The 23,356-nt window shown below is 37.0% G+C and overlaps 1 protein-coding gene across 4 annotated transcripts; it reads right to left on the bottom strand.

Moving 5' to 3' along the window:
* Window positions 1-3,111: 3,111 nt before the first annotated feature.
* On the bottom strand, window positions 3,112-22,596 carry LOC306880210 (cytosolic phospholipase A2-like). 4 transcript variants are annotated; one of them, XM_079433576.1, is made up of 19 exons: window positions 22,481-22,596; window positions 21,309-21,404; window positions 20,723-20,853; window positions 17,215-17,296; window positions 16,886-17,034; window positions 16,237-16,350; window positions 15,968-16,005; window positions 15,714-15,858; window positions 9,770-9,906; window positions 9,449-9,671; window positions 9,241-9,355; window positions 7,690-7,827; window positions 6,877-6,966; window positions 6,531-6,596; window positions 5,945-6,142; window positions 5,663-5,847; window positions 5,308-5,497; window positions 4,877-5,034; window positions 3,112-4,606 (listed from the first exon to the last, which is right to left on the bottom strand). In XM_079433576.1, exons 3-19 carry the CDS (start codon window positions 20,747-20,749, stop codon window positions 4,469-4,471), a joined length of 2,193 nt encoding a protein of 730 aa, XP_079289702.1. In that variant the 5' UTR covers window positions 20,750-20,853; window positions 21,309-21,404; window positions 22,481-22,596; the 3' UTR covers window positions 3,112-4,468. The 4 variants fall into 4 exon arrangements, with proteins under 4 accessions (XP_079289702.1, XP_079289704.1, XP_079289705.1 ...); XM_079433578.1 differs by having other exon boundaries at window positions 20,761-20,853; XM_079433579.1 differs by lacking the exon at window positions 21,309-21,404 and having other exon boundaries at window positions 20,761-20,853.
* Between the last annotated feature and the right edge of the window lie 760 nt (window positions 22,597-23,356).

The raw sequence follows: 23,356 nt of genomic DNA, 5'->3' as shown, positions 1-23,356 counted from the left end.
GTGTGCGATATATATCGTTTGCGATAATTTCGTAATTGTTGTTTTAACGAGTGTATTGCAAGAATCAAACACTACTTCTTTCACTGCATGATTCAGTATTATACAATGCATGAAGAATGATCAGAAAATTCAAGATATGGGAGCAGAAAATGTATATATTTATATAATTTAATCTAGTTTATATCATCAACTATCATTCCAAACACAGCCACAGCACTGTTTTACATCTCTGAGCAACATGATGGTGATTCGTTCCTGAATGAATCAACCGTTTAAATGATTCGGTTCAGTCGCAATGAATCACTTATTAACAGTGACGTGATGACACCTACTGGTGGTTTTAATTTCACATTAACAGTATTTTAAATTTTTTTAAATAATTTCAAATATCAGTTTTCATCGTTTTATGACCCAAAACATAATTTATTCATTTGTAACTGCAGATTAAAGCATTCCATGTCCTTCAGAGCTGCATTAACAGTGGGTAAATATAATATAGATAATATTATATATCTATATATATCTATATTAAATATATCCACTTCAGATGCTGTTTCTGTGTTTCCTCTGCATTGCAAAGATTAATTTAGTTGATACTGATTTCATTTGTTTGGTAACAGCCCAAATGTCTTATTATACTAATTGTCTGATTAAATTGAACTCTAATTTTTTTCATATATAAAAAAATAAATATTAGCATTTTATTTTTAAGTTTAATATAAAATTATTAATTACAAATACAATTATTTTATATTAAACTTAAAAATAAAATGCTAATATTTATTTTTTTATATATATGAAAAACTTTATATATGAAAAAAAAAATTCTATGTCTGTAAAATATAACAGTATTATCACACTTTAATATTTTTTTCATTATTTTATTTAAAAAGAAAAATCTAGCTAAATAAACTAAATGTGTTTTGTATAGCTACAATAAATAATTATATTTATAATTCAATTAAAAAAAAAAAAAAAAAAAATTCTCCGGGCAAGTAACTTTTATACTCGGACAAGTAAATGACAGATTTACTTGTCCGAAGGACAACCACATGAGAATGCTTAATGTCAAGCCCAATATATAATTATTTAAAATTACTTGATATTTGTAAAAAGTCTGCCTATTTTTATCTAATCAGACTTTAGATGTGATGTGATGGAGTGGTGGTCACGTGACGATAGAGGGCGACAGAACAGAATTTCATTGGCTGTTGTTTGGCGCTTTTCACACTTGAACCTTAACTCGTTCAAAACCGCAGTTAAAGGTAATCCTTGGTTATCTCCTTACATGTTTCACACCGTTGCTCGGTTAGCAATTAATAATTATTTTGAGATTCCACACTGTAAACGTAAACCCTGGGTTTATGTTTAGTTTACATATTTATTAGTTTAATACCTGATTGGCATGCCATGTGACCTGTTTAATAACTGCAGGTCCGTTAGAAAATATCTCCAAGTAAGTAAACTTTGGTAGTATTAAGTCTTAGGAGACTTAAAATAATAATAATGTCTCTTTCTTGCACTGCTGTTATTGGTAACTGATTGCCATTTTCACCTGTTTCCCTCAGTTTTGAATAGTAAACAGCGCGAATACATGTTTCTGCAACCGTAGACACAGCATGGATAGTAAGGTAAGCACTGAGGCAGTTTATTATGGATCGTCTGTTGCTAAAGAACTCGTTCAGACATCACAATTCACGCTGTACGTTAATTGACACAAGGGTAAAAGCAATTCAAAATTACAACTGTGAAATGTTGCTTATCCCAAGGGTTAAAACTTAATCCGATATGCTGTTTTGGACAGCACACAAAAGGTTAAAAAGCTTTCGAAGACCAGGACTAATCTTTACAAAGTGCTGAAAGACACAAGGTATTCAGTGTATTGTTGTGTCTTTTTTTTTAGAATCCTATTATATTCAGTGCAGGTGACACAAGGACGTGTTTGTGATGCAACTGTGTAGGCAGCAGATGTTTAAAATGGGAGGTTCATACTTCGCATTACAAACCGTTCACCTCCTGTGACATACATAAACACAAGGCATTCTTTATGACGTTTTTCATTAAAAGAAAGCATAATGAATCCAAATAAACAACCTTAGTTTTTCCATGTCTGTTATAGTGTCTGTTAGACACTATAAAAGTTGGTCATCTGCTCTCTTTTAATGACCTCACTATTGATTTATGTCAGCACTTTCATTGACTCATGGTACAACCCAAGATGAGAATGCAGATTTTAGGGTGGTGGAGTGTATAATAGATTCTCACACAGGCTATTATTTGATCATTTTAAGTGTGTGTGGAACCTTTCAGATGGAGTTAATATCAGACACACAATCATTAGATTGGTTAATTTAGTTCTCTGACTGCAGAGACCCCTAACTCTTATTGGCCTACTTGTCACTAACAGTGTGCTGAAGTGCTTTTTGGGAAGTGTAGAAGGGAAAATGGATGTAACACTGATATACAGTGGTTTCAGTTATACAACATCTGATTACTTAATAATGAAACCTTGAGAGTTGTGCAGTAAGAATGACTATATAGTTTTTGTGCCATGATTAGACTCTGAAATGCATATTTACTATGTTTCTAAGTTAAAACGAGTACTGCCGGTCTCTGTCTGATTGAAAATACAGTTAAAAGAAAATGTCTTGAAATATTTTTAATAAATTATATATTATTGTGTTTTAGTAGTGACAAATTTGGGAGAGGAAAAATATTCCAAAGCTTTCTGAAAATACAAAGTGAGAATTAACTTCACAATTACTATAAACCTTAGATATAATACAATTTGCATGCACTTTTTTTTTCCAATTCTGTAGAATGGCCCATATACGTATTGGAACATAATATTACTACTATGATATGTTTTGAAACTATCAGTATGATTTTAAGTGATCATGAAAGATGAGACTAAAGTAGATCAGCGCTGAGAATATGTGAATCTGCTAAAGTATTCAGATGTATTTCTAACATATAGCCTAAAATGTTACTAAAAACAGATCCTCTTATATAAGACATAATATGCCTTAACCCTTTGCAAAGGTATGTTGTCTCAAAACACGTTGGTTTTGACTAAGGTGACACTGAGATGCAATATAAGGACAAAAAAATCATTGTTCATATATTTAAGGCCTGATTTATTATTCCATCACCATCTTAAGATGTTATATTAAGTGTAAACAATGCATACAAATGCTTTGTAATAAAACATTATACACTTTTAACATCATAATTCATGGTTATATAAATAAATACTAAATGAATACTTAGTGAGTCTGCACGTACAAACTGATGATGACCTTGTCAATAAATCCCAAATTAATCCCAAAAAAGGGCCAAAAAGGTTCAAATACGCTCTATAGTAAGACAGAGCAGGACATTTAGATCTTAAACAGTCATTCTTCAATAGTTTATATCATCTACCAAGTTCACAGTTGCAGCAGGTATAGTGGAGTCAATTTTATAAAGTCAGTGTCGTGATCTACCATTGTACTGTGTGAAAAAGGTGCATAATGTCTTCCTGATATCGAAGTGTTGGTTTGAGGATTAACTACTTTTCTTTTACCTTTCACTCAGATACAAATGGACAATAGTGGTTAAGGGTAAAGGGAAATGACACAGCTCAAAATAAAAACTCTCTCTGCATCTAAGCAATAACTTCAAATAACCTACTAAAGCAGGATAACGGTGACATTGCCATAGTTTCATGGTTTGTTTTGTACCTCAGGATGTTGCTCTTTTGTTGAGGCACTCCCTCAGTTTATAAAACATAAATCAGGACTCATATGTCGTTTTAGAAGTTGCCATTAAAACATAAACAAACACACCAAAAGCCCAAAGGTACTTTTGGTCACATCCTTGGGATTGTTTTGATTATTATTATCAAAGGATAATTTTATATTGAATAGGACAGTTCAACCAAAAATGAAACTTCTGTTGTCATTTGCTCACCCACATGTTGTTCCAAACCTGACTTCTGTAGAACACCAAAGAATATATTTAGAAAAGTGTTTGTTTGCCTATACAATGAAGATCAATATTTTTTGGACCCCAATGATCTTCAAAATATTTTTTATGCTCTGCAGAAGAATTTAAAAAAAGTATTACATAAGGTTGAGTAAATGATAACAAAAAAAATATTTTTGGGTGAACTAACGACAAGACGTAAATCTCTCTGCACTTTAAATAGACATTATGCATCTTAATAGAAGTTCACACAGCAATTTCTAGAAAAACTAAAACACCTGCACAACCTAATGTCAACAATTAGACTGTAAATGGTCATTTCATTGTGTCACTCACCACTTCTCTTTTTATTATTAAAAAGAGAACCAAACCTGGGAACCAAACCTGATCATCTGGTTTCACAGTTTGCGGAGTTAGTTTTCAGTTTAAAAAAAAGTGTTTCCATAATGAGATGTGTGACATCTAACTTCCTGTGGCTAGAATGCCATCACACTCTGAATACTTATTGGCATGCTTGTCCTTTGGACACCCTGTTCAGGTGTTTTTTGTTTTGGACTTGACTGAGAGAAAGAGAGGCAGAGCAGCGAGATGGAGTCTCCTTCCTATACAAGATACTGTCCTTTATGCCTTCTTTGATGACCTAGATAATAATGGTGATAAAAGATTTAAAAAACTTGACTTGCATAAACAAGCCTAAACATGAAGCAAAAGAAACATTGAGAATTCAGAAACGGATTCAAACAAACCCACACAATATATCAGATATACCTAATTGTAATACATTACAAACATTATTCTTTAAATTATTGTTTCCCATTGAAACTATGAGAACAAGTAGTACTATCAATCTAAATTAAGTGGAATGTTAATATAAAAAACATAAATCAGAACGTATCTGAGCTGGACTGACCTCTATGTTGTTAAGCGTGTTGAATTCCATAAGATCATGTAGCTGGGTGAAGGCTTGATTGGAATATTGAAAATTGAAGGTTGAGTAGGGTGTCTCTGGGTCATCAAAGATGTCAAAGTCTGCCAATTCTCTCTCTTTGTCCGTCTGACGTCGAACACCTTTAAAATACACCACACTTTTGTATAAAACATCAAAACATATAAGATTCATACTGTATAGAATCATGCCCACTTCATGCATTACATAAACAGAAATGTAAATCAACCAGCTCATTAAAGAGTCAAACACAATCATCACTACACAAACTAATGTGCAAATCACAGGACAGAATTCCCTGAATTTGTCGGAATTGACTATAAATCTGCATATGCAAAGCTGACTATTTCATTAAAAAAATCCCTAAGTACTAGACACAAACAAAGAACACAAACCTGGAGCTTTGAACGTCCTGAATTCAATATTGACCAGGACAAAATGGATGATAGTAGGGCAGTTCTTTTCTCCTTGTTTGGGCTTAAATACATAACACTCTTTCATCCCCTCCCGATCAAACACCTTTGGGTCAATCTTGGGAAATGGAAGTTTGTTCATTCGTGCCCATTTCTCTGCTAGCTGAAGTTCCTACAAAGGAACAATCATTTACAAAACCTGTGTCATACATATTGTCTGTTCTTTATGCTATATAACTGATATACAGATAATTGCTTGTTTTTTATTTCTTTGTTTATTAAAAATTGATGACACTAAATTAACATGTTGAATTGATTGATTAGCCCGAGTACTAACCTTAAATGGAGGACTAGAGTCACTCGGTCGGGCAGAAAAGTCGAAGGAGATAATGAGGTCAACACCTCTCTGAGGTCTTAGAATCAGTGGATAAGGCACGTTAAAGGTCAAGCCACTGTCCACCACGTGAATTTTCTTGCTCTTTACGTCTAACGGCTCATAGATACGGTCAAACTCAAATGGGTCTGAAAGCATCCAAAATTAGACAAGAACAAGAAATAAGGCAACACTTTACTGATAATTCAGTAAATTTAAATGACCATAACAAACACAAACTCTTACCTGTGACCGCATCAACCTCATCCTCCATGGGACTGGCGGTCTCATTGAAAGAGGAAAGTGGCACATCATTGTTGAGGTTTAAGCCCAACATGAAGTTGTATACTTTTCCTGCTCTGCCTTCTCGTGTTTTAAAAAGAACTGAGTCACTGAAGAGAGAGCTAACCATGCGCTGAATCCAGCTGGCCTGATACTCTTCCTCTGCAGATGTAAGACAAAACCAAAATCATTATATTTAAGGATTTGCACTATTTTAATGGGGTGATGTGGGATCCAGAAAAATAGTAAGCTCACTGAAAAAATAATAATTAAATTTTTTTTTTACAATACAATTCATGCATGCATACATAAAGTGATTTAATAAAAATAAATTTGACATTATTATTGTAATATTTTCCAAATAATATTTTATACATAAACTATTTTTTTAATTTTTCCTTGGTAGAAATCTGGTCTTTATACATGCAAATATGTACCTGCCTTTATATTTTTGGAAAAAGTTCCTAATTTTGGGGGTTTGTGGCATTAAAATGTAAAAATGTTTGTACCAGGCTACTTACTGTGTAGTGTAGATGTTGTAAAATCTCACCTTTATGTGGGTCTTCATCATTATCTAGACTGTCCTCTCCAACAATGTGTTCCGGTTTGATCTGTTCTGTGGAATAAATGTGCAAACAAGCATCAAAACCACACTGCAAACCAGCTCCAACAGATGTCAACAGAAGGCACCATCATTCTGCAACATATTCTTCCAAAACACAAGGAAAGGAGAATATGTAGAACTTTGTGAATCAAGGACATTTACATTCCATTCAAATCTTTAGAAATTTGTGTGGCATGCAGATGAAAACGGATGTGTTTTCATTAAAAGAAAAAAGGTGTAGAAAGGCCATGTAAAACTGTTCTTGGATATGTAAAAAAGCTGTTGATCGTACCTAGTTCTTCCTCCATGGTGCTGCCGTTGGGCACATCATTGAATCCCAAAATTCTGTTGAACAGGATGGAGAAGGCACTGCCCCACACACCTGTCCAACATTTACAAACACACTGTATCCCACATACTAAAACATGATGTTGTATTATTTGGCTATATTTCACCCCAAAATCAAAAGTAAACATATACATACATTTGCATGTATAAAAAATATAAATTCAAATACTACCATGGTGTGTAGGCTACTTACAATTGTGCATTACAAATGTACTTGACTTTAATTTAACCTAATGGTCCTAAGAATAGACTTTAGTTTTTGTTTTTTTTCCAAAATTTCTTGTTCATATTAGGATGAGATATTATCTAGCCTTTATTTTAAAATCTATTTAATGTTCGTCTTTATTCATTATTCAAGGTTATAAAATTGTAAAATAAGACTTTTTGGCTAAAACAGTAGAAAACAACCATTGCAGATCTTCACGTCAGTGTTGTAAAAATAAACCTTAATCTGCTGTGAAACTTTATCTAGGCAGTACACCTTTCAAAGAATGTTTCTTTACGGTCACAAATCATAAATTTTGAGTGTGTGCGATTGAATTACAACACTAATTTCTCTTGCATTACAATACAGTAAGGACGAGATTATTGTAAATGACTGAACCAACACCCTTAAATCAGGTGATATTTGACTCTGACAGTGAAAATTCCAACTATATGGTGTCATTATTTCCATAAGAACACTGACAATTTCAGTTTCTTCTTCTCATGATTCTCCACTTACTACTAAGAGAAATCCAGAAAACAAAGACTGTACCCATAAGGAAGTGAAGAGGGTTCTCTTCATGCTTCTTGACCACGTTACCCCTGAAGAACTTGCTTCCAAAAATGTCAGGGGTCATGAAGGTTCCATATTTAGCCATTCCGATCTCATACGGACTAAACTCCACCCAATCTGTCAGTTAAAACACACCAATCAAAACACAATCACAATAGAAATGTATCCACTACCAACAGAAATCTGCAAAACATGCCCATGACAACAAATAAACAGTAACAATTACAAAAATAATAGGAGGCCTAATTATATATAGGTGAAATATATATATTTTGGACAACAGACCAACACTAGGTTCCAAGACATAATGACAAATTGTATATTTCAAATAGTTTCTGACAATGTGCAAAAGCAGTGTTACAGATTTCAGCTTCCTGAGAATGTTGATAATGCATGTCACTTTTGACGAAGGCAGATGCATGAATCAACTAAACGAAACGCTCAAAAGTCAAAACACAAAAGCTATTTTGTGTGAGTGGGTCTGAAGAAAATTGCTTTTTCAGACAAATTATTAATCAAAGTCTGAGGTATTGACAGTTACCACAGTTTTAGTCTATTGTGGATGTAGGAGTGGTTCAGATGTCTTTCTGTCTCCTAGGATTATTTTAGTACCTCAATGACACGTGACGTGAGGGTGCTTCCCTTAAATGTCTCAGTGTCTGAATAGTTGCTTTCATTCAGCTGCATGTATTCCAGCTGCACTGATGCATGTATATACCAAAAACAAAATATATGTGACGTGTGATGTCTGAAAAAACTGCCAATAATTAAGAGGTCTATTTATGTTGTATTAAAACAGCCATGTGCATTAAAATCTGCTCACTTGTGATGTAAATCTGTTCTTAGGTAAGATTAATTTATTTGTAAATCTGTTCTTAGGTAAGATTAATTTATTTACTTAAGGTCTATAGAAAATGTTTCCATTCTCTACTTCTCAAACTAGAGAGAGCTGCCAACAGCTCACGAGGCATGACCTGTTCAGTCAATTGCAACAGAATTAGGAGAATGTCTATGGCCTATTTTCAATTACAGACTGCCAGACAAACCTTTAAACAACTGAAATGTGTGGCACTTCAGGGCTTTATTAGGGATTTAGAAGAACAATACAAGTGTTCTTTGAACTAAAAAAAGAAATTTTACATACTTGTTCACATTCTTACACTAATCTGTTGACGCAATTGGGTTCTCCCCAGGCAGTTCAACAAGTCAGACTACTATAAATGGCACCCCCCTTCATTCATTCAGTAAGCACACTGAAAACAATGTAGCTGATGGTCTTTGTATATTTCCAAGGTATAGTATTACCCTACACAATTAGTTGGCACAATGGAAATAGATTTTTGATGTCATAAAGAAAATAATAACCTACCCTTGAAATTGTAATCGCAGACATTTTGACACAAATATGCAAGCACAGATACTAAATAAGAAATTCTAAAATACATGTTAAAATTGTTATATTAAGAAATACCACTTTTTAAATTGATCAATAGAGTTTTAAAAAAGCACAGAAAAGTAAACCCATTTCACCTGCAAACATAAGCTCAGAGACATCTGGTTTAACATGCAGACAGGTGAACAAGGGTAGAGGAGCCTGAGCTTCATTTATCTTTTCCTGCAACTCACTCAACTTAGTGTCCATCCTCTATTGAGAAAGCAGAAGGAGAAATGGAGTCTTTGTATTGCCAGATGAGCATTGTGTATTTCTAAGTGAACCCTCAAAACATCAGATACTTACAGCAGGAATGAGCGTCTCGCCTATCAACATCCCGAAGATATCTGTAAAGGTAACAGGCTGTCCTGTGGCCTTCTTGCTCCACAGGGCATGTACATAGTTAGTGATGTGTTTGGGAAGGAGTAGCCGGAGAGGGTTACTGCTCACACGATTCATCAGCTCCTGGTTGATCTGCTCTGGACCCTTAGTGGGGAACTCTGGGTGGGAGTACAAAGTGGACATGTACCTGTGAGACAAACAACAGCAAATGAGCATTTATTGGAGTACGAAGTGAAAAGACGAATATGCAAAGATAAAAAAAAGCTTAGTTAAATGTCCTCATACCAGGTGGATCCAGATAGGCCACCAATATATGTGACACAGTCCAGAACTCCAGACTCATACAAAGCCTTCATAACCCCTGAAAACCCAACCATTGCCCTGAAACCTCCCCCTGAGCCCAGCACAGCAATCACTGGAACCTGCATGCAAGTAAACACAAATATTAGTAACAAAGTAGAATGCCACCAAAATACTAACAATGGGGTAGTGAGCTAAAAAATTCAGTCAAAAAAACTGGCCGTACAATTTACTGCAAAGAGTGTCCTCAAATGATCTGGGATTAATTGTCTTCAACTTGGATTTCAGTAATTTATGCTATATTCACATCATTGCAGAATTACTGAAAATACAAAACTTGTCTAAAGTTAATTCAAAAGTAATCAGAATGTTTTAATGTGGAGTTAAATTACTTCTTCTGCATGCCCTTGGAAAGCATTTAAAGTCAGTTATAGATCTGATTATGAAGGATCTATCCATGCATTTTTTTTCCTTTTTTCACTTTTTGTCATTTTTAATTAAAAGTAAGTCATAATTTGACCTTTCCAGTGAAACAACAGACTCTTATCTGGTGACGTATACTGGACATCACTTAAACAGCACCCTTTTCTTGCAGTCGGCTGCAAGCTTTGAGGGACTGAAACAAGACCCTGCACTAAATTTTTCTTTTTGATAATCTATTTCATGTCATGTGCATCACAGCATAGAAGAAAGGATTGGTCACTAATTCTGTTACACTGTGTCTTTAAGAACATAAAAAGCGTATCAGGTAACACTGGTAATACTTTCATGAAATCATATTTATCCTAACAAGATGTGAACGAAGCTCCTTTGAGTTTGTGCTCCAGATCCTTAGCGTTTCTAGGCTAATGTTTCTAACAGTAATGTAACTGTATTTACTAAGTGGCCTGTCTCATTCCATTTAAAGGATTAGTTCACTTGCAGAATAACAATTTCCTGATAATTTACTCACCCCCATGTCATCCAAGATGTTCATGTCTTTCTTTCTTCAGTCGAAAAGAAATTAAAGTTCCCCTTCTAGGGAGCTCGCGCTGTCCTCTAGTGGACAGGCTCTCTTTTGGATTATCAGATCCCGAAGATAGCGCTATATTGAGCATGTGCGTTCAGTGTTATGCATGATGATTCAAAATGTCAATGCTCCACTCGTGCTTGTTCTAATTCCCGAGGGATGCGGGACAAAACGCATGTCTTGTGGCACGGTCCCTCCTTGCCACGACAGTTTTTCTCAGCTTGCGGTGATTGCTTTGATCTGCGGGAGCTGCATACCCTCTCTAAATGGTGTGTCAGACACCTCGGATTGTATTTGGATTGTTATGACAATGAAATGTGAGCACCGAGTCGTTTCATATTCAGCCCAGTTGTGCCTCTCTAATATGCATATTATTGTGTGTGGAGAATCTCGTTGGGCATGGATATATTTTGGAACAATAGTTTAGGACAGCTGTATTCTAAGGGCAGCTGTGTTCTAGCCTGGCTTCTATGACTAGGTTGGGTTCCCCTTGGCACAAGCTCTCTTAAGTAAGCGCTGAATCCTTGCCTAGAAAAATAGATCACTGTTCCAGCTTAGCGACTGCTCCTCTGTTAGGGTATTTAAGTAGTGGTCTCCAAGAGCCCCTCTCCTAGACTTTGTTGTCTCCCGTTCGAATTTTAATAGATGGCCCACTTTCGTGGTCTGGGCAATCTTCAGCCTTATCTGATGGAACTACTATTCGAGAATAGCTATGCTCCAGCTTGGTGACTACTCCCCTTACTAGGGTATTTAAGTAGTGGTCTCCTTGAGCCCCTTTGCCTAGACTTGCTGTCTCCCATGTTAGGGTTTTAGGTAGATAGCCCAATCTCTGTGGTCTTGGCAATCTTCAGCTACCGCTCCAGGACCCCTGGAGGATGGCTGAGGGTTCAATTACAGAGGGTTCTCCTTCCTAAGAATATGACTACCTGAGGATAGCTATGTGCCAGCTCGGGGATTGCTCCCCTGCTTAGGGTTTTTAAGTAGCAGTCTCCTTGAACCTTTGCCTAGACTGTGTATAAAAGTTGTTGTTTTTTTTAGAAAATGACCGATTGTTTTGCTAAATAAGACCCTTTTCCTTGGCTGGGATTGTGTAGAGCCCTTTGAAGCTGCATTGAAACAATTTTGACCTTCAACCCGTTGGCCCCTTTTGAAGTGCACTATATGGAGAAAAAATCCTGTAATGTTTTCCTCAACATCTTGGATGACTTAGGGGTGAGGAAATTATCAGGAAATTTTTATTCTAGAAGTGAACTAATCCTTTAAATGCACAAAAGCAGTTTAACGTTTGTCATTTCCTACATATGGTTCATTTATTTATTTGATTATGAAATCACCCTGTAATACATAAGCCCTATGAGACAGGTCTTAACTAACATTTCCTCTTTAGATATGTCCATTTATAGATTACGTCATAGATTATGTCCATTTTCACATTGAGCCAATATTGAATCAGTAAAGGCAGAAGTAATGTACCAAAGAAAACAGAAACTTGATAACTGAGACCATTCATAAAACAAAACCATTACATTTCATTAAGAGCATTAATGCTCAAATATTTCTTATATTTTGTCACGGCTGCTTGATTTTGCCAAATTTCTTATCTGGTATATGACGACTTTGCTAAAGTTGTGTGGAAATCTGAGCTGTGTGAGGAAATTCTGCATCACCAGCGCAACTCAACTTTCTGCTGTATTTCATTAGGTGTTTCTATGTGCATCCCAGTGAGGTGACATCTGCATCAAACACGTTCTGTACTGTTTTTCATGCAACCACACCCCTCTTGCTCACAAGAACAATGGCTGTGACAAAGAACATCACAGTAAACCAGAATCAGTCTAATTCCAAATGCAACCCGAATTCCGGAAATGTTGGGATGTTTTTTAAATTTGAATAAAATGAAAACTAAAGACTTTCAAATCACATGAGCCAATATTTTATTCACAATAGAACATAGAGAATATAAATGTTTAAACAGAGAAAGTTTACAATTGTATCCACTAAATGAGCTTATTTCAAATTTGATGCCTGCTACAGGCCTCAAAAAAAGTTGGCTCGGGGGCAACAAAGGGCTGAAAAAGCAAGACATTTTAAAAAGATTCAGCTGGGAGAACATCTAGCAACTAATTAAGTTAATTGACATCAGGTCTGTAACATGATTAGCTATAATAGGGAAGTCTTAGAGAGGCAGAGTCTCTCATAAGTAAAGATGGGCAGAGGCTCTCCAATCTGTGAAAGAAAGCGTAAAAAGATTGAGGAATTCCTTTTAAAAACAACATTCCTCAACGTCAAATTGCAAAGGCTTTGCAAATCTCATCATCTACAGTGCATAACATCAAAAGATTCAGAGAATCTGGAGAAATCTCTGTGCGTAAGGGACAAGGCTGAAGACCTTTGTTGGATGCCTGTGGTCTTCGGGCCCTCAGGCGACACTGCATCACTCTTCGGCGTGATTCTGTCATTGAAATTACTAAATGGGCCCAGGAATACTTCTAGAAACCACTGTCGGTAACCACTATCCGCCGTGCCATCTGCAGATGCCAACTAAAGCTCCATCACATCTATAGTCATGAAGGTTTTTGAGAGACTTGTAAAGAGCCACATTTGCTCCTCCATCCCTGATACTCTGGACCCTCTTCAGTTTGCCTATCGCCCAAACAGATCCACGGACGATGCCATTTCTCACGTTCTCCACTCTTCCCTCACACACTTGGATAGCAACAATGGAAATTATGTAAGGCTGCTATTCATTGACTATAGCTCAGCTTTCAACACTATAGTCCCCATCAAGCTGGCATCTAAACTCACAGACCTCGGCCTAAACTCCTCACTCTGTGACTGGATTCAAGACTTCCTCACCGGCAGACCTCAAGTGGTGAAAGTTGGCCAGTTCACCTCAAATTCCATCACTCTGAACATAGGAGCCCCACAGGGCTGTGTCCTGAGTCCCCTGCTCTACTCTCTCTACACGCATGACTGCGTGTCCTCTCACAGCTCCACATCTATTGTCAAATTCGCTGATGATACTGTGGTTCTGGGCCTCATCTCCAACAACGATGAGACCGCATACTTGGACGAGGTAGAGAGACTCACATCATGGTGCCAGGACAACTGTCTCTCTCTGAATGTGAGCAAAACTAAAGAGCTGATCATGGACTTTAGGAAGAGACAGCAGCAGCCCTACACTCCTCTTATGATCAGTGGGACCCCTGTGGAGAGGGTGAGCAGCTTCAAGTACCTCGGTGTAAACATCTCCGAGAACCTGACTTGGACTACACACATCCAAACACAGGTAAAGAAAGCCAGGCAAAGACTGTACCATCTGCGACAGCTGAGGAAATTCAGGGTCTCACCAGCAATCCTGAAAACTTTCTATTCAGGGACCATAGAAAGTGTATTGACTCAGTGCATCTCAGTGTGGTATGGAAACAGCTCCAATCAGGACTGCAAAGCACTACAGAGAGTTGTGCGCTTAGCTGAGCGCATCTCAGGGTCTGCTCTCCCCTCTCTGCAGGACATCTACCTCAAACGCTGCAAAAATAGAGCTGTCAAAATAATCAAGGACTCAAATCACCCTGGTAACCAGCTATTCACTCTCCTACCATCTGGTAAGCGCTTCCGTAGCCTGATGGCAAAGACTGAGAGACTTAGGAGGAGCTTCTTCCCCCAGGCCATCAGGCTCCTAAACTCTAACTCTGTGTCATAACATCACTTGACTCCATGTAAATATCACCATATCAATAAGCTATTCATAATTTTTCTCTACCTCATATTGCTACTATTATATACCCTGTACAACTTTTTTGCACATTATTTTGCACATTCCTCTTAGTACTATTTAAGTCAACAACATACTGACCTGCACATTTATATTTATATTTTTTATCTATCTTTTTATTTTATTCTTTTATTTTATTTTTTTCTAGTTTTCTTCTCTTAATATTTGTATACTTTATAATTGCATTGTCCTTGGAGCGGACCTGACCTACATTTCACTGCTGGTTATACTCTGTATAATTGTGTATGTGACAAATAAAACTCTTGAATCTTGAAATCTTGAATCATGCAAAAAGGAAGCTATATGTGAACATGGTCCAGAAGCACCTTCGTGTCCATAGGTCAAGGCTCATTTAAAATGGACTGTTTCAAAGTGGAAAAGTGTTCTATGGTCAGACGAGTCCAAATTTGACATTCTTGTTGGAAATAACATCCTCCGGGCTAAAGAGGAGGGAGTCCTTCCAGCGTGTTATCAGTGGATATGGTATGGGCAGCTTGCATGTTTTGGAAGGCACAATGAATGCTGAAAGGTATATAAATGCTTTAGAGCAACATATGCTCCCCTCCAGACAACATCTATTTCAGGGAAGGCCTTTTGTATTTCAGCAAGACAATGCAAAACCACATAACCTGCAGCTATTACAACAGCATGGCTTCATAGTAGAAGAGTCCGGGTGCTGAATTGGCCTGCCTATAGTCCAGATCTTTTACCTAGAGAACATTTGGCGCATCATTAAATGAAAAATACGAAAGCAGCTGGAAACCTATATCAGGAAAGAATGGGACCAAATTCTAGCACCAAAACTCCAGAAACTCATAACCTCGATGCCCAGACTTCTTCAAACTGTTCTGAAAAGAAGAGGAGATACTACACCATGGTAAACATGCCCCCGTCCCAACTATTTTGAGACCTGTAGCAGGCATCAAATTTGAAATGAGCTCATTTTGTGCATAAAATTGTAAAATGTCTCTGTTTAAACATTTATGCTATCCATGTTCTATTGTGAATAAAATATTGGCTCATGCAATTTGAAATTTTTATTTTTCATTTTATTAAAAATTAAAAAAACGTCCCAACATTTCTGGAATGTGGGTTGTATGAGACTTCATGACCAGTGGAGGAAGCAGTCAATGAATGAGTGGTACCTCATGAGGAGAGGAAGGGAGGGAGGAAGGTTCCTCCATGTGCAACAATTTCTTGATGCCCAGCATGACTCTGCCGTGCCGGTGTTGTCTATAGAGCTTTTCTTTAGGGCACAGATCCAGATTGAATCTCAGGTCTATTGGTGTGCTGAGAACAGTGGAAAAAAAGTCAGATTTGTAGTGCTTCAACTATAAAAGTTATATCTTATTGTACACAACTCACAGAAGCCAGTTTTGTTCATTGTGATTATACATACCACTCCTCCAAGGAAAGCTCTAAGTATATGTTGGTCATCTGTGAAACGACAATAACAGACATTACCACAATCCAGATCAAAGACGGAAGAAGGCAGGGAGAGAAGAAAAAAAAGAAACAAATGTAACAACGGCAGAAGAGGAGAGTTCTTACATTAACAATATAATAATCTAAATATAAGCTATTGTACTATAAAAGTAAATATGACAGGATTGATTTTCTTAAAAACTTTCCTATAGAGAAAGTGCTTCTCAAATAGATAAAACTTACTTTTCCTATAAGAAATGACACCAGTACTGTTTGTCCAACTTTAAGTTTAGAGATGTCATATGAAGCCATACCCAACATTTCATCCACAACATAGTTAGCATCCATTAATGTCAGCTGAAAACAAGAGACAGAAACCATATCATTGACTGTACGTACACTACTAAGAACAGTGCGTTCCAAAAACCTGATCAACGTAAAAGAATTGAAGAAAGGCTCAATTTACTACTCAGAGTTGGAAATAGCAAGGCCTTATTAGAGCAACATGATGTCAATGTATTGCAATCAGGAAGTGTGTAATTTATTCAGTGTTAAAAAACATTCTCCTCTCCCAATTATATATATAATTATATATGCAGAGACATTTTGAGGTTTATAACATTGGTCTGTTTTTTGGGGGGTAACCTGACATACCGTGAGTTTAAAGCTACAGTAAACTACATGTTTTCAACAATAGTAAACAAAGGCAAACCTGTTTGGAAACCCATCTGGTACAACTAGTGGGCCAGAAATTACACACTTTTGCACCTTTTAAATTCATTTCTGCTCCTCTGTTGCGTAGTGAATAGCAAATTACATTATTATAGTGACTGTAATGTTGAAGGAGAGCCAACTAAGTTTAGTTGATAAAATAAATTTTGTTTCTCTTTACCTTAAGCAGGTTGTTTTGGTTGGGGTCGAGGATGAATTCAAATGCCTCATTCCACTCTGGATTGATGTTGTTGTCTATATGACGTGTTTTCTTTCTGCTCTCTGGGGAAGTGGGGATGAACAACTCCACATATGGGTCGGGGGTATCCACTGCAAGCATGTTTAGTTAGTTTGTTAGAAGCAATCATGATTTATTCTGTAAAATACCCAAATCAAGTCTCATTCCTTTGAGCTTAGAAGCTTAAATCTGATGAAGGCAATGCATTAAGTACAATGCCTGTTCTGGAAGTACCTAAACTTCTTTAAAAAGTATAGAAAATAAGTACTCACACAAGTCTCCAAGAGCTCCCTTGGTGACATTTTCAGCTCGCAACACTTTCACTATGAGTTTGTATGAGATTTGCTGTTCAACCTAAAAAATACACAGAACACTCAGCTCACCACCATTATTGCTTCTAGTGCTTCCCCTTCTACTAAAACTACTAATAATAATCTTTATCGTCATTGATAAGTGTATACAGAGAATCTTTCATGGACTTAATAATTATAGTTTTTACCTTTTTAAAATTTGAATGCATTTCTATCTTTGTCACATGTACAGTGTGTTTTGAGTCTGTTTTCTGTTCTACCTGTCTTGACCTTGTTTTCTTGTGTTCCCTGATTAGTTAATTCGTTTCCACCTGTCTGATTAATTATCTCTTTGGTCTCTGTTCATTTCAGCCCTGTGTTCTCCTGAGTTCCTTTGTTCTGTATTATCTTTAGCCTAGTTGATGTGTTTGTGTTTAAAATGTGTTTGAATTAAAGACTGTTCATTTTGGATTTCTCCTGCGTCATGTGCATCTCTACAGCCACACACCGTTACAGAATACAGGACCAAAAAACAAGGATGGACTCAAAGCAAATGGAGGCAGAGGACCATCTCCTCTCCATCCGTCAGGACAGTCAGGCTCTGGAGCAATATGTGGAGGACTTTATTGGACATGTTCATTTTGTGCCTCGAGCAACGGCACCTTGAAGACCCTTTTCTGGAGTGGACTCGATGATGATCTTTTCTGTCAGGTACCTGCAGCCATTATCACAGGTACCCTCATTCAGTATAAAGACTGTGTTGTGGCTGGGAGGTTCTTCCCTCACAGTTGGTGAGGTTGAGGAGAACACCAAATGCACGCAACCACTGTCACCCCTGTGCATGTCTGTCCATGCGTTTGTTCCAGAGTCCGCCACAGCCCATGAATCTGCTCCAGAGTCCACTCCAGAAACTAAGCCTGAATTCTATGCTCCAATGTGTCAATCACAGCTCCTTGATCTAGCAATTCCTCCAGAGTTCTCGGCCCCTATCCGCTCTCTCGAGTCCACTCCAGAATGCGCTCCCGAGTCTGCTCCAGAATGCTCTCCAGAGCTCAACTGGGAGCCCACTCACCTCACAGAGCTCAACGGGTCCCGTTCTCCTTTGTCTCTGCTGGTCCCGTCCTACTCCGCTCCTTCAGAGCGCCCTCCAGTGCCGAGGAGTGCCTTCCAGTGCCTGCTCCTCCAGAACCCATCCTGGCCTGTATGCCTGTGCACCAGCCTCCAGGGCGCCCTGTGTTCCTTTGTCCTGTATTATCTTTAGTTGATGTGTTTGTGGTTGTGAGTTCTCCTGTCTCCCTAGTTTAAGTTTGAATTAAAGACTGTTTATTTTGGATTTCTCCTGTGTCATGCGCATCTCTACAGCCACACACCGTTACAATCTTTACATCTAACTCTAAATTTAGGGGAAACGGAAGTGCTAATAAAAGAGACAAAGCCCATAAGTGCACTGTTGGGGGTTGGTGTGATTTAACATATCTTTTTTTTCTTTTACACCAATATATTTATTATAATATACAAACCCGATTCCAAAAAGGTTGGGACACTGTATAAATTACGAATAAAAAAGGAATGCAATAATTTACAAATCTCATAAACTTATATTTTATTCACAATAGAATATAGATAACATATCAAATGTTGAAAGTGAGACATTTTGAAATGTCATGCCAAATATTGGCTCATTTTGGATTTCATGAGAGCTACACATTCCAAAAAAGTTGGGACAGGTAGCAATAAGAGGCCGGAAAATTTAAATGTACATATAAGGAACAGCTGGAGGACCAATTTGCAACTCATTAGGTCAATTGGGAACATGATTGGGTATAAAAAGAGCCTCTCAGAGTGGCAGTGTCTCTCAGAAGTCAAGATGGCAAGAGGATCACCAATTCCCCCAATGCTGCGGCGAAAAATAGTGGAGCAATATCAGAAAGGAGTTTCTCAGAGAAAAATTGCAAAGAGTTTGAAGTTATCCTCATCTACAGTGCATAATATCATCCAAAGATTCAGAGAATCTGGAACAATCTCTGTGCGTAAGGGTCAAGGCCGGAAAACCATACTGGATGCCCGTGATCTTCGGGCCTTTAGATGGCACTGCATCACATACAGGAATGCTACTGTAATGGAAATCACAACATGGGCTCAGGAATACTTCCAGAAAACATTGTCGGTGAACACAATCCACCGTGCCATTCGCCGTTGCCGGCTAAAACTCTATAGGTCAAAAAAGAAGCCATATCTAAACATGATCCAGAAGCGCAGGCGTTTCCTCTGGGCCAAGGCTTATTTAAAATGGACTGTGGCAAAAAGTGGAAAACTGTTCTGTGGTCAGACGAATCAAAATTTGAAGTTCTTTTTGGAAAATTGGGATGCCATGTCATCCGGACTAAAGAGGACAAGGACAACCCAAGTTGTTATCAGCGCTCCGTTCAGAAGCCTGCATCTCTGATGGTATGGGGTTGCATGAGTGCGTGTGGCATGGGCAGCTTACACATCTGGAAAGGCACCATCAATGCTGAAAGGTATATCCAAGTTCTAGAACAACATATGCTCCCATCCAGACGTTGTCTCTTTCAGGGAAGATCTTGCATTTTCCAACATGACAATGCCAGACCACATACTGCATCAATTACAACATCATGGCTGCGTAGAAGGAGGATCCGGGTACTGAAATGGCCAGCCTGCAGTCCAGATCTTTCACCCATAGAAAACATTTGGCGCATCATAAAGAGGAAGATGCGACAAAGAAGACCTAAGACAGTTGAGCAACTAGAAGCCTGTATTAGACAAGAATGGGACAACATTCCTATTCCTAAACTTGAGCAACTTGTCTCCTCAGTCCCCAGACGTTTGCAGACTGTTATAAAAAGAAGAAGGGATGCCACACAGTGGTAAACATGGCCTTGTCCCAACTTTTTTGAGATGTGTTGATGCCATGAAATTTAAAATAAACTTATTTTTCCCTTAAAATTATACATTTTCTCAGTTTAAACATTTGATATGTCATCTATGTTGTATTCTGAATAAAATATTGAAATTTGAAACTTCCACATAATTTCATTCTGTTTTTATTCACAATGTGTACAGTGTCCCTTAAACTTGATATTTAAGAGAATTTATTTGGAGCCTGACTTCATAAAACAAAGTTTGATGTATGGCTATAATTTCATAATGGCATATTTCTGTTTACATAATGTGTCCACATAATTTTGCTCTTTATTTGTAAGCCAGTATTGGCCAATCTAGAGCAAAAAACCTGTCCATAAAAAGGCTATGAATGTTATATCATGGCATCCCCACTGATGCACATCAGCATTCGTGTAAACTTTAAAAAAAAAACAAGTTCTTGGAAAACCAAAATAGTGGTTTTCTTGAACCATCTGTGCGGACAAACTGTCCTATGTTTTGGCTTACCACCTTGAAAGCCACACTCCACTGTTTTAGGCTTTTACTGCTATTTTTATGCATAAATCTGAGGTTTTTTTCTACTTACAAAGATGTGATGATCAGTGAGAGACATGGTGCCTTCACCTCTAAATTAGACAAAACTGGCCAGTTATCCAGAATTCCTCAAAGAACTTTGCTCCCAGAGAAGGTGTCTATGCCACTGGACATCTAAATGCACTGAAAAAAATAAAAATGTAATTAAATTAAAAGAGTTATTTTTCAATGACAGGGATACTTTACTGTGAAATTACAAAAACTCTATTATATATCTTGTTTTTAAAAATTTATTTATTGTTTTATTTTGAGTTCATGTTTTTAGAGATTAGTTTTAATACATTTGTTTCTTTGTTTAAATTAGAGAATTATTTTACATCAAATGAACAATGAAAATGTAATTTTTAATGATGTGAATAGGGACAAAACTAAAATTAAATGACATGGAAAGAGGTTTGGGGTTATACAATCACACAAAGAACATACAACACACAAAGATTAAAAAACACTCACACATACATGACATTTGTTATTCTAATACAACTAACACTATATTTACTAAAGACATGGTTAGGATTGTAAAGAATGATTACAAATTCTAAACAGCAACACAAATGTTTAAATTTAATCTGCCTTACCTTGTACTAAGAACCAATTGAGCAGGGCATTGGTGCAAGTGTGTGTGCATGTTGTGTATGAGTAAAGAAGGAATAGGGATAGGCTTTACAGATGGACTGAAACGAAGACAAAATAAGCATATTAAAAACGGGAAGTGTGCAGCGAATCAGCAGAGATAGTGGCTGTGGCAGGATGAAACTGTTACAAATCTGACTTCCACAGTCTGAGCTGCATTGTGACACGCACTGAGCACAGAAGTAACATGTAGCTGCACTGGTTAACTGCAATGACAACAGTTAGGCTAAATAAAAATCACTATAATAATGTGTTTAGAAGTCAGCATTAAAACTGCATGTATTAGAGTGAATAATCCGGAAGCTAAAATTTCGTAACAGAGAATGTCAGGTTCTCCGATTAGTTAAACCAACCCATCCATAAAACCTTCTGCACAAAAGCACGAATACACATCAGTCGTTGACCTGACTGGACCTTGGGTGATGCACGAAGCTTTTGATGCTCATCAGTGCGTGTAATTTTCACACTGAGCCAGAGCGAGCTCTCTTCACTGTAGAGTGGAAATGGTCACGTAGACATGACAAAAACACATTAAGACAAATCAAATCAATAAGATAGTTCCTCGAAACTCTCATTAACAATCAGTATATTATATTACATACATACTGATCTATTTTATTGAAGTAGGGTGCTATTAATAAACGTTTTTATGAAATGAAACTCTGCCACCAAATCCGTATTTTTTTAATTACTAAAACTACAACGCGCTACACTCCGATCTCGCACATGATCTACATTCTGATTTTGCTAAGAAAAGGTTTATTTGATTGCAGGGAGATTCTCAACACTGAAGATCTGAGACAGATCGATCATCTGTCAACATGCCGTTATGGCCTATCTATCACAAAACTCCAGCAGGCTGCAGCTGTCATGTAGTTTAACTTCAAAGTCCTAGATGGACAGAGATGTGCTTTTGACATTTATACAGCGTATTCTGAAACTAATGGAGACTTTTTAAAACACGCAGTTGCCCTTAAACTGTCAGTAGGTTACACTTACAGAGCTGACATTTTCTCCGAGCTTCGCACCGCTATTTCCACGTGACGTGATGTTATATGAACTACACCTTACCTGCAGTAAACAACTAACATACTGAGTAATTAATCTTTCATCTTACCCTGGGCTGGAGTGCGCACCAAGCCAGAAATCTAGAAACAAATAAAAATAAAAAAATCAGTCGTCTTCCATGCAGAGACTGCGCTTCTATCAGCAGAAAAAAAGAGGAGGTACTACAACAGGCTTCCTATGATGATAAAGTCTCATTTTCACCCAGCAGTATCGTTCCTTGTCCTGCTCTGTGTGCATTGCTTTTCATTTGTTATATGGCTATAAAAAGCACTATTATGAAGCACTATAAAGCAGTATTGTACAGATTGGAAACGTTTCTATATGTTTCAAATGCTTTCTTTATGATTAACAATCATAAAGAAAGAGTGAAGTTTTCCCGAGGTAACAGTCAGCAGAGATGAAGAGGAAAACAGGTTTGTCTTGCTAGCGGACCTATGCGGTTTAGTCATTCATTCCTGCCACAAGGTGGCAATTCCTTATGCGCAGAAAACGAGGATTATGAAGAAGATTAATAACAAAAAACGAATCTTTAAAAAAAGGCTCGTTCAAAACACGTTACTTTTATATAAATGCAATCTGTGTACTCATGTTGGTTTCAAATATTTTTATGTAGGCTTAATGCATTAACGATGATTTTTTTAATATGGATTGAATGTTTTAAATAGCTTAGTTATCATTAAACAGTATTGCTTTTGTGTTTTAAGAATTAATAAATAAAAAAAGTGTATTCCAATCGACTTGTGGTAACATTTTAACCTTTGTCCTTTTTTTCCTATTAAATTTAATTGAATAAGACTTTACCCCTTTTTTACAATCACGAGATTAAACCACCACATAGGCGTCCCAAAAAAATAGAAAGAAAAATCTAAATGCATCTTAATTCAGAATTTGACTCGAATTAAAAACAATTTAAATAAAATTGATC

The sequence above is a fragment of the Barbus barbus genome (genome assembly GCF_936440315.1).
Source record: "Barbus barbus genome assembly, chromosome: 14".
In the NCBI taxonomy this organism is placed as follows: Eukaryota; Metazoa; Chordata; class Actinopteri; order Cypriniformes; family Cyprinidae; genus Barbus; species Barbus barbus.
This window is presented reverse-complemented; position numbering and strand designations above follow the sequence as displayed.